Below are 12854 nucleotides of genomic sequence, written 5' to 3'. Positions count from 1 at the left end.
TTACCAACATAAATACGTATATCAATTTTTGAGGCTATGGTAAGGTAAAGGTAAATTTCTGGGCTCAGCCGTGTCGCTCCCGTGAAATGTGTCTGCTTTAGCAAAAATCCCTTTTTGCATCTGACTGTAATGTTTTATGATCACAGCACCTTCTATGCTTTCTTTAGTACTGCCCAGAGATTCCTTTTCTGCTTCTGAAGTTCTTGGTGATTAACAGTTTCAGTGCTGTGTCTGCATGTACCCATGGATGTTTCCACTTTGCAAATACTGTAGCCATAAATAATGTAGTCTATATTGGCATACTATAGCCAATGTTACAAAAGAAATAAAAAGGGGTTTTTGGTACATTAAGAGATCTATGGTATTTCACATCAAAATTACAGTTTTCCCAAATTTTGCCAAGTATTAAAAATGAAATAGTATGATGAAACAACATGTATTGCATAAAATACTTGTTTTTGAATACTAATTGTATTAAACTATAGTATAGGTATCTGTGAAGCATACCCATAGGCTTAATTTTGTGCGCCAACATAACAAATACACTTGATAATTTTTTTCTGCTATAACTAATTCAGGCCAATAATTTTGAGCAGGTACAACAATGTCTTTTTTTATACATGCTGTCACATTTAACAAAACATAACCTTTAACAGATATAGGTTAAACATCTAACCTCAAAAAGCATAGCTTAATGATTTTTCAAATTTATGGGTTTGTATGCTTTTATCTGTATCCATAATTTTCTTGATTTGGCATTGTCACATAGTTGTTTCAGTCCATACATTGAGAGCACAGTACAGTATATTGCTTAAGCTTGAATCAAAGAAATGTTACAAAACATGAAAATTTTTTTATTTCTCCTGTAGTAAAATAAGGCAATGAGGTTTCAAGAAAATTAATTACCATTTTATATATGATTTAATGTAAATTTGTTTGAAAATGGTTGTTAGAAAATCACATTCTCTTGGTTATGGTGTAATTACTTGACTCTCGTTGCTAATAACTGTCCTTACATGAATATGGTAGTTAAATGATCTTTAACCTCTAACACTGACAATCATTGAGATTAATTGTTTGAATTATCATTTCTATTTGGCTGACTCACTGATAAAGTACTTTGCTCTGTTTCACTTATAATGAATTATGAGTGGTTGCTGGTTCTTTCATTTTTCTTTTCCTTTTCCTTGCAGACTATTATCAGTGGGTGATTGATTTTGACCCCACTTGGCTGTTTTGTATTCATGTTAGCATAATTTCAGCTACATGTGTAAACACTCATTTGGATTACAATACTACTTCACAATGTGCATGTCTGATTGGGGTCACAGTATTTTCTCAATAATGCTTATATATGAATTTTTTTTTTTTTTTACTTTCAACTCTGTTGTACCCAGGTATGTATAGCATTTATAAATACAACTGTGCAAGCATTGAGCTGTGAGCTGTAATCTTTAATTCACAGTTAGATATTATAAAGATAGCAAAAATCCTTCTTGTTTACAAGATTTTAAGACAATACACTCCTTGGTGTCTCAGCAGTGGCATCCATGCACTGCTGTGGGTTATGGTTTAGTAATATTGAAAAGTGGATGGGGAGTATAACGGTTTTATATTTCACTGGACAACAACAGTTTTTAAAATTGTTTCAGTTTTTTAGTCAGCAGTAGGATTTCAGTCTTCTGAATACAAGTTGTAGAGGGGTCAGCAGCATCAGAGGGAATCAGAAAGTGTCCAACTTGATACCCTAAATCTTTATCAATCTTTTATGTGTCACTTATCTATTGAAGCTTTTAATATAATTGTATTTCCTTGATGTTGCTAAGGATTGATATAGGGCCTTGAGACCATCATCAAAGATATTTCTGAGGATTTGTTCTGGGTGATGTAAGTGAGGACCTGACACAGGCAAAAAGGAACCTTAACTTTCAACATATTTTATATAAAATTTGCAACCAGTAGTAATAGAGATTGAAAACTTCCTAAAAACTGATCTCGCCTTAAAGTATGAAGAAGTTGCAAGTGGTGTGCAATCCCAAAAGTCCATTGTTAACTTTCCTTGATAAACTTTCATTTGGTAGATCAGATGAATAAACAGGAAGATTTTGCAAAGTAAAATCTGTTGATCATTATTAGGAGTCCTTTACATATATAATCAGGACAGACATTTTGAACACATATTTGTTCAAAATGATACTGGTATGGCCAGCCAGATACATATTTCCTTTCATGATTAGCAAGGAAGAAAAACAGAATGAGTGATATTTGCCTTCAAAACTAATGTAGTTGGATAAAGAAATGGAAACAAAGACATAATTGTGGGGAATCAGATCTTATGAAACATTGACACACTCTTGGTTTGATAAAGTCTTAGTAAAAGAATATATTTCCTAAAAATGTTTAGTGGTATGGCCTCGTCACTAGGTTTTAGTTCCTTTTTTATGTCATCTTTATAAAATTGCTCAGAAAAATGAGCCAGAGGCAGAAAATACCTTGCAAAGACTCCATCACAGCGTTTCAGGTAGGTGGATGAAAGCTGTGGTTATTTCGGTGTCTTGCATTGTCTTTTCCGAGGTATAATTTTGTTATGTTTTACAAGTTCCATATCAATAAATTATGGATAACTCAGGGAGCACAACATTTCTATCAGTCACATGAGTAATCATCCTAATGGATTGATGTAATACAGAATTTATGAATAATCTAACACAGAAGCTGTTTTTCTCTTTATTAACACAAAATGTAAAGAGAACTTTAAAGCTGAAAGTGAATGTCATCAGAGGTCTACTAGTTACTGTAAGATGTTCACGTATCAACAGTTACTCATATTGTACTTTTATTCTCTTTAACTTGGGTTGATAACCCTTATTTGGTACTAAAGAAATATAACACATTGCAGAAAGGAGCTTTCATAAAGGAAAATATGTTTATGATATCCTTACTCTTGAAAGAGCTTCACGATTTATGAATATTCTGTATTGTACGTATTGGCTTTAGCCTTGGATATGGACTGGAGACTTCCCTCAAGTTATGGATGCTTTAGACCCAGGAACAAAAAATTTTAGAGTACATATTACTTTCATGAGATTGAAAATAGCTTTATTTGTAATTGAAGTAAAACAGATTTTTTACATTTTACTGCTTGTTAAGCCAAATGGTAGTACGTATGAGAGTATTATATTGTAAAACTTGCTTAACTCACCAGTGGCAAGAACTACCTTTCTTAAACTTTGGTAGTTTCACCCATCATAAATAGTTTCGATTTGAAAGCAGTTTTTCATTTGTTCAGAAGCAATGCATATTAATTTATTCCAGTCTATATGATAGCAGTCATTTGTAGTCACCGTGGTTGTCTTATGTTAGTTATTTTAGTGCAAGTTCTGTTACACAGATTTTTAAATTTACACTTTAGTGTACAGTACTTGGGTATAACAGTGATAGGTTTTAACTGACTCTAGAAGAGTGTCAGAGTCTAGTACACTCTTTTTGTTAGTATCCAGTATTAGAGGCCTGAAAATTTTTTTGCTATTACAGATATCCCCCTTCATGTTTTGGTATTCAGGTTTAAACTTTTGTTGTCCTAACTGTAGTTGGTGAAGCAATTGTTTGTAATGATACTGTACCTGATTGTGCTGTGATACTCAGGAAAACTAACAGAATAAATTTAGATGTATTATTCTTGATACACCACTTCATTTAATCCATTTTATGATGAGGCACATGGAGGCTTTCTTTTGCTCTCTCCTCTTAAGTGTTATCTTTCTTAAACATAAGTTGTCTGGTCTTGCTTCCTTGATGAGTTTGAGAGTTGGCTGGATATGGTGAGTAGGAGGTAGATTGACTATTTTAATTACCTAATAACTATTTCTTTTCACCTAGCAACCCCTCTCAAAAATGTTAAGACAAACAAATGTTACGGGAGAAATAATATATTTTTGCCGAGTAATTTCATCAAAAATATTTTGTAATATCAAAATTGGAGGCAACATACTGTACAGTTAACTAAAATTTTCCTTTGTGTTATTGATCTCCTTTAGTCTTATTTTCATACATTTACATAAGGTTCATAAAAGTCTCGTAATCCTGTTATATTTTGATTACATATTCCACAATATTGACAACATAGTGTTCATGTATGTAAGACATGCTTGTTTAGGTAAAAATAATTGGTCATAATTTGCTTTTGTCTCAGTAAGCTGTGTATAGGTTTCCTCACTGTATGTTTTAAAAATGAAATTTATATGATAAAATATTTTGAGTTTATTTTATATATACTTACCCAGTAATTACTTAGCTTAGAGTTTCTACTGGATGGCAGCTTAAATTTTGAAAACGAGTGGTTGCGATCTGTTTATGTAGGTGACTGGCCCCGCTCACTTTCGGGGGCAGGGGAGAGAGGAACAACTCGGCTAAGAGCTCAGTTTTGTTTACGCTCTGATGTCCATGTGAGGGAAGGAGGGTGGGATCTAATGACATTATTAGGTAAATGTCATTTTTATGAGTGACTTAACCAGTAATAACTTAGCTGAATCCACATAGACAGGTGGAGGTGATTTTATGTACATTAAATAAGGTTAATGAAATGAGAACAGAAAATATAGGATAGCATTGTAACAATGCTTGTTGTTCCTTACCTGGTGGGAGAGTAGCTATAGATGGATACTGCCTCTGGTTGGCCCTCATCTCAACTGAGTAGCAGCATGGCGGTATAGCTAGGATTACCTCTTACTGCAGTGGTTACTTCGCAGTGAAGGAGTATTCTGATCACAGATGAAGCGTATTCAGAAGAACTTTGCAAAGGACATAACCGAACATCAACAAAGTTAACAAGTCATTGCCCCTGCCCAGGGCACAGTACAAAAATAGCACATAATACACCAGAGAATACTGTCACCTAAACCACAATAAAAACAAAAACATCACCATTAGTCTCTTTAGGCTCCCCAAAATCTTGACACCCATTACAAGGTGAAGAGAAACACTACGCCAGCCACGGACAATGGTCCTAATCTAATGCATTTATCATACTTTGTTTATGTACCTCAAGTGGAGCATTGCAGACACGGACTTACACTTCCAATATGTGGTTTGCAATATCGAGGACAGAGACTGACTGTGTCTAAGAGCTACTGAAGTTGCCACTGCTTTCAAATCGTACGTTTTAATCTTCAGCTCGGGAAGCAACTCCTCTCCAATCTGTGTATATGACTCTAAAATTACCTCTTGTAAAAAGAGACAGGGCATTTTTGGATAAGGGTCTTGATGGGTTCTCAACAGAGCACCAAAGGTTGCTTGCTGGGTCTAATTTTCTTCATTCTATGAATATAATATCTTAAGGCTCTTACTGGGCATAATTTTTTCTCTCCTCTTCCTCTGGACCCAGTATGTCCATGAGGCTTTTAGCGGTATAAGAGCAAGGCCATGGCTGAAAAGTGTTTTCATTCTTAGCCAGGAAACCTAAGGTAAAGGAGCAAATAGCATTCCCTTGTGCAAACCCAATCCTTTTGTCTATTGCATGGAGCACACTTACTCTTTTAGCTGTGGCAAGAGCTACAAGGAAAATAGTCTTCTTTGTTAAATTCCTTAGTGAGGAGGGCCACATTTACTCAAAACAAGAATCTGAGAGCCACTTTAGAGCCACATCTAAATAACATGGCATGTCTCCTCCCTTACATCGTTAGACGTATCAAAAGACCTGATAAGGTCCGAGAGATCGTGGTTGGAAGAAAGGTCTAAACCTCTATTTCTCAACACAGAGCTAAACATAGCCCTGTATCCCTTAATAGTTGATGAAGACAGGTTCCTAGTTACTCTAAGGAAGAAAAAAAAAAAGTCTGAGTTATAGAGGTAGTATTAAAAGATGTACATCATTTTCCTTACACCAACATCTGAAGACTGCCCACTCGCTTGGTAGACTTTACCAGTAGAATGTCGTCTACGCCTAGCGATAGCTTCTGACGCCTTTCCAGAGAAGCCTTCTGAGAATAATAATGTGTATACGGTTGAAAGCCTGTCAGGGCTAGAGCGGAAGTGTCTTGGTAAAAGCTCCTGAAGTGGGGATGTTTGAGCAGACTTGGAATCAATGGAAGGAGTCTTTGTTGGTCCACTAGTAGATCAAGAAGTTCTGGGAACCATTCTTTTGAGGCCAGAATGGAGCTGTCAGGGTCATTCTGACATTCTGGTGTGATTGGAACTTCATAAGAACTTCCCTGATCATCCTGAAGGGAGGGAATGCATATAAGTCCAGATTTGACCAATCTACCATTATTGCATGTGTTGCCCATGGGTCAGGAAAAGGAGAACAGAACAGCTTGAGATGGTGGTTTTTGGATGTTACAAATAAATCCAACTACTGTTCTCCCCATAATTTCCAAAGTTTTGCACGAAGTTGATGGTCCAATGTTCACTCTGTTGGAAGTACATAGTATTTGCTTTCGACAGCTTATTTCATCCATGATAACATTGCATTTGCCTTGAATGAAACTTATCAGTTTGTTTGATTCTTGTTTACCCAAATCAAGAGGCTTCTGGCTGCCTCGTAAAGGGGAAATGAACGGGTCCCCCCCTAGAAGCTTGATATGAGCTAAGACAGTGATGTTATCCACATGAACCACTATTACCTTGTCGCGGACTACTTCCAAGAAATGTTGCAGACCTAAAACAATTGCTTTTAGCTCTTTCAAGTTGATATGCAAATCCTTCTCCTGATGACACCATGTTCCTGATATCTTTTCCTTCCTGGAGAGCTCCCCAGCCTTGATCTGATGCATCGGAGAAAAAGTTGTCGAGGTTCAACGCTAAAAGAGATTTTCCCTCCATCAGCCTGTCTTTGGATTTCCACCAACAGATTTTTTTTTGTGTGTTGTTATGGGAAAAAGTGCAGATCTTGATTCAACTTTCGATCCCAATTGACTCTTAAGAAAAATTGAAGAGGCATCATGAAAGCCCCCCAACCTCAGAAATTGTTCTACGCATTGATGGTAGAGTTCTCAATAGACTCATCCACTGCAATGCTGAGCACTTGTCAAGGGAGAGAAAGAGGCTGATCTTCTTCAGGCAGTCTCGAACCCTTTGGGGAAAGGGAGAAGGCCGAAAACTCTGAGTATCTATCTGAATCCTCAAATAAATCATCGGTTGAGATGGAGTCGGTAGCAATTTTCTAGGTTTAGAAGCAAGTCTAAGTCTTGAGCTAATAGAAACTTCTTTTGAAGATCCTTCATGCACTTGTCCTTTGAGGGCGAGCGAATTAATCAATCGTCCAGGTACGTATAGGAATATATTTATTCCCAGAAGAGGAAGTCAGTTGGCTAATGGGGGCGAGTACTCTGGTAAAAGCTTGTGGTGCTGTTAAAACATAAGGCATGAAACTGGAACACTTGGTTTTTTAATACAAACCTTAGATATTTCCTTGAATCCCAATGAAGGGGGATGTGGAAATAGGTGTCTTTCATATCTAAAGAGACCATCCAGTCCCCTTGGTGTATTTGATGCTAGGATTGACTGTATTGTTTCCATATGAAACTGCGTTTGGTTACGTACAGGTTCAGAGCACTCACATCTAGTATTGGTCTCCAACCTCCTGTGGCTGCTACCACAAATGACCTGTTATAAAAACCCTCGGAGCTGTTGTTCTTGACTAATTCTATTGCTCTCTATTCTAGGAGAGCTGTAACTTCTTTGGCGAGGGCCGAGTACTTCCTTGATGCTACTGAGTAGGCTGTTAATGAAATAGGAGTGCTGGATAAGGGAGGTTTTTTTCCTGAAGGGGACAGAATACCCTTCTTTTAGCATTTTATCACCAACTGATCTGCCCCTTTTGTTCACAATTTTTCCAAAGGATAGGATCCTCACTTGCAAGTTGTGGGTTTAGAGGATTTCTTGATAGTCTTCAGGGTAAAGCTAATATTTGCTTGAAGTCTTGACTGTTTTCTGTCTCCCGCCTCGAAGTAGTGGTCCAGTCCCTGAAAGGTCTCATTGACTAAACCAGCAAATCCTGTGTTGATGTTTTGTGTAAATGCAGGGCTATCTCCTTCACTGTCTTTTGTGGGAAAAGATGCATATTATCTAAAGGGGAAAAGAGAAGCGCAGACTTATGAGAAGAGATAACTCCTTTGGATGTGAAGGACACGCACAGCTCTCTCTTTTTAAGGACACCCATTGTATACAGGAATGCTATTTCCATGAAGCCAACTCTCACCACATTGCCAGTATGATGTAATATTCTATGAGATGTCTAAGTCCCAAATCTTCTTCCTTAATCCCCCAATGGATTAGTCTAAAAAACTAAGAACCTCTAGTATCTTAAAGAGTTTTTTCAGTAAATAGTCCATTTCCAGTGCCAAAGAAAAAGCTGATCTACGTACTGGGTCAACAAGTCCAGAAAAGTCCCCCCGGGAATTGGCAGCCACTCTCAAGGAGGGACTTGTCCAATAGCATACGAGTGGTATCATCTAGCAGCCAAACAGGAATGTGGAATAGCAAAATACGCCTTTCCTTGTCATCATTTCAGAAAGCCAGGCCTCTATCTTACACATGGCTTTCTTTGAAGATGAAAATACCATCTTCGGAAGCTTGGTCGAGTCCGAGGGTTGATCACTCATCATGAATGATGAAGCAGGAAACAAAGGTGCTGCTGGAGTAAAGAAGTCAGGAAAGTTCACAAGAAGATACCTGAGCAAGGCTGCATTAGTGATAGGGGTTGATTCTTGGTCCAAGTCCTTTTCCTCTGACGAGATTGGGGATAGCAAGTGATCTTTGTGTAGTGGCAGAGCCTGGTACTGCATGAACTGGGCGCTTGTCTGAGAGCAAACACTTTGGCATCAAAGAACTCTCAGGTGCCAACTTGTGATCAGGCTTTAAAGGGTGCTTTCCTACTGACTGGCATTCTGAGAAACGAGAGGACACTCTTGCTACTGGGTGCTCGATGGACAGTGGGTGCTCTAGCACATCTGGGCGTTCTGGAGAGGTACGAGAATACACATTGAAATCCAAAGGTTGCCTGGGCATTACTTTCATGCTTTCTGGCTGCGAAAAACGTTCAGGGCTGTCCCACTTATTGCACAAAGGCCGGGAGCTACGTCAAGGTTCTCTAAACCTTCAACTGGGTAGCTGAGAAGAACCATCCTTGAATGAAGAGTGTCTTTCCAGTGGACGAGGTTTGTCCAAAAATCTTCACTGGTGCCCTTGATTGGTGCTACAATCACTAGAACTAGAAGAAAACGTGGGAGTTATAATAAAAAAAAAAAACAAAAAGCCAAAGGGTACCAAAGCACAAAAAACTTAAAACAAATCCGGGAAGAACTTGGCTGAAAACCAAATTTAAGCCGAGTTTCCAACACCTTGTTGGTCTAATGCCAGTAGAAACAAAACTGAGCTCTTGGCCAAGTTGTTCCTCTCTCCCCAGCCCCAAAAGTGGGCGGGGCCAGTGGGCTAGTCACCTACACAAAAAAAAAGATAATTGCTACTGCTTATTTTGAAAATTTAAGCTGTCATCGAGTAGAAACTCCAAGCTAAGAAGTTACAGGGTAAGTTACTTATATGAAAAATATACAGTCAACTTAACCAGTGGCAAAAAGTTTTACACAGAAAAACTAAGGCACTTAAATCTGTACGGTATTTACTAACTATATCATCAATAGATATTTCCAGTCCTGACACCACTGATAATGGTACTGATTACTTTGCAGGTCATAAGAATCACATAGTGAAACGCGATGAGTGATGGCCCGTAATATCACCACTGCATCCACCAGAGGCAGAATGTGTTTGTGACGAGTCTTTTGCCTCTACAGATTTTGTACATTTGTAATACTTACGCCAATCTTTGGGCTCCTTGGTTGCTTTACGATCTTCTTTCAGTGCTGAATGTATCTTTGCCTGTACTTCATCCAGTTGGCAGATCATCGGTGCTACTGATGCATCTGCTTCATATCGTGTCAGTGTTTATTGAAATTACAATTTGATTACAAGTTAAAAAGTTTTACATTTCTTCAAGTCTTTACATACCCCCATTATTAGTTTAACAGAGACACTTTAGCTCCTCAAAAACAAAATAAAAAATTGCTTTCTATTTATACATTGGGCTTGTAACTACTGGGTAGTAATAAAATAAGTGTGCTGTATATCAGCAGTAATGCAAGTAAGATTTTTCATGTTCAGTGGGTGGACCTGTTGTTTATAAAATGCATCTTCATGTGTTGGTGTTGATGAAAAATCTTTTACCTATGGTAAAGTGTTGACATTTTCCTGGAATACAAAACTTCCTAGTGCATGTGCTGTATAAAGGAACTTCACCAACATAAATTAACATTTTTTCAACATCTGACAAGTGATGGAGGTAGTTCCCTCCAGATTTTAAATCTGACAAGTGATGGAGGTAGTCCCCTCCAGATTTTAAATCAACAGTGACAAAATACATTTTTGTTTCCCTTATCATGTATAGTATGCTCAAAGATAACTTCTTTAAGATCAATGCAGCTAAGACATTTTGGGAACAATATTCGAATGCTTATACATACTGGATACGTACTGTATTTTTAAGATATTCAATACAAGTTCAGTGAAGATCTTACACAATTGGCTTTGTTGAGAGTATTTTGATATGAATTTAGTACTAAACTCAGTCCTCTTGTATTACAGATTATGAGCGGTAAACTGGAGACATATCAGTGTAGCAGGCCCTCCATGCACCCTCCTTATAGAAAACTTACGGCATTTTTTTTTCTTTTCCATCAGTTCTATCAGCATATAGATATACAAATATTATTTAAGAACCTTGTCATTCCTTTATTTGAAATTGTGTGTAATTGCTGGACATTTTCTCATACCCTTTCAATAATAATTGTCTCCTCATTACATTATTTAGTTATCACCAAATGTAACTATTCATAAGATTACATACCGTGTATGACATTCAAAATTACAGTATGCTTGAGCTTATTTTAATCAAAAGCACATGCACAATGAACAATTTATCTTGCATGCAACCAGTTCTAGGACTTAAGTACTAGTTTGCAAATAATTAATTTTATATGATAACTTGTCCATGCTTAACACTTATTTTTAGCTACTCAATTTTATATGTAATTATTTTTCATATAATTATTGCAGTACAGTGCACACGTTTTTGATACTTTGATTATCAAAAGTTTATGTAACTGACTCATTTTTAGCAGAGCTTAATTTGTTGTAGAAAGGTGTTGAAAGACTGTTTTAGCTGTTGGGCTTCATTCCACATGTATGCAATCCTTGATGTTGTTGAGTTATATAGTTCACTTAAGAACCTCTGATATTGTCTTTAGGATAACAAAAATCTATGTTCACTGTAAATGTTATCCTTCATTAATGATTGTATTGTTTTATTTATTTTTAAAAGAAATGACAAGGTTGAAAGTGTTCTATACCTTCTCTGCAACAAGGTCCATAAAACAATTGTAATTTTATCTTTCTATACTACTAGCATTTCACTTCCCTATTGGTAGCTCAGTCCAGGAAAAAGAAATTTTTCTTACCTCTCGTGAAGCATATAGCATCTTTTTTTATAGACTGACCTAGAATGAGGGTATGTTTAAATCATTCAACATCTGCAAGAAGAAAAAGATGGAGTATGTGCCATGCAGTCAGAAAGTTAATGATCAGTTTAATTAATCCCATTAAACAACTCTTATGTTCAAAGTTCCAATGAGAGAAAGTATTATAGACTTAAATTGACGAGGTATGTCTTGTTGAGCAGTCTTATAAAAATCCATTAGTCACAAAAGTCTGGTTCACTATTTTAATTAACAATTTTATTGGGGGGTTCATATTATTCTGCTCTATTCTTAATACCATATTTTGTTGGAATTTTAAACCACAAATCTCAATACATCATTGTTCCTGATTCCATCCACTGATTTTTTGGAAGAAGCATTTTAGATTTCAGTATGGCTCATAGCTAAATATTTTTGTATATTTTATATTTAAAGTATAGTTATTTTATTAGCAATGATGCCACAGATAACTTTCTTACTATCTTCCTTCCTTTCTGCTCATTAGGCTATCAAAAAGTGATTGCCATCTTATCATTACGTATCATGCAGATGATTGCATTTATACTCTATCCATTTTCAGTGTATTTTCTTGAGCTTTAGTCTTCCAATTGGTTAGTTGGGATCATTCATCGCATTTATATAATTATAATAATAATAATTTCATAATTTTATGCAATTTCTACAGATTCCTTTATTATAAGATTTTTATAATTATCTTGAAATTTTACTAACTAATGTTAAGTGTTTTTACTGTGGTTCTCAATAAAACATTTGGCTGGTAATGTTACATATTTGAATTATCCTCTTAATGATACTGTACTTGAGAACATTATTTTTTCAAAAGAATTAATTTTTTTATATATAACTCACTACCTTTCATTTGCTCCATGTTTATTGGGAACAAGGTGGAAGAATAGATTACCTCTCCTTATCTCTAAGTATAATTCTGGGATTTCTCAGTTCATTCAAAATCTGATGTTTGAGAATATATACTGTATTCATCCTGTTTGGTAATCCTGTGCTTTTCCCAAGATATGGAAATTTTGACACCTGACGTAGAATCAAACAGTAAAAAGTTCATATTAGCAAGGATGAAAGCAAAACCGTTTAAACTTGACGACACCTCATCTGCTGGTAACTTCTCAGTGAAGGTTTGAACAGCCAAAAAAGGGATTTTGACGTAGGAAAAATCTATTTCTGGGCGAGGAAGCCGTGACTGTATAATCCTGACAACATAATTCTGCATCCAAAGAGTCTAATTCATTTAATTTTATCTTGTAATTGGCAAGAGTACTTTTGACAGACAATTTTTCTTCCTGGCTAAGA

The 12854-nt window shown here is 36.3% G+C and overlaps 1 protein-coding gene across 5 annotated transcripts in view; it reads left to right on the top strand.

The window, feature by feature from the left end:
• LOC135221051 (transgelin-3-like) overlaps positions 1 to 12310 on the top strand; it is a 156172-nt gene extending 143862 nt beyond the window's left edge. For all 5 annotated transcript variants that reach the window (XM_064258792.1, XM_064258788.1, XM_064258789.1 and 2 more), the window contains one exon: positions 10639 to 12310. In XM_064258792.1, the coding sequence (XP_064114862.1) occupies positions 10639 to 10652 (14 nt within the window). In that variant the 3' untranslated portion in view covers positions 10653 to 12310. The remainder of the gene's footprint in view (positions 1 to 10638) is intronic.
• Positions 12311 to 12854: the final 544 nt, after the last annotated feature.

Source organism: Macrobrachium nipponense, chromosome 2, assembly GCF_015104395.2.
Source record: "Macrobrachium nipponense isolate FS-2020 chromosome 2, ASM1510439v2, whole genome shotgun sequence".
NCBI lineage: Eukaryota > Metazoa > Arthropoda > Malacostraca > Decapoda > Palaemonidae > Macrobrachium > Macrobrachium nipponense.
The sequence above is the reverse complement of the archived record's forward strand: the minus strand, read 5'-3'. Positions and strand labels throughout refer to the sequence as shown.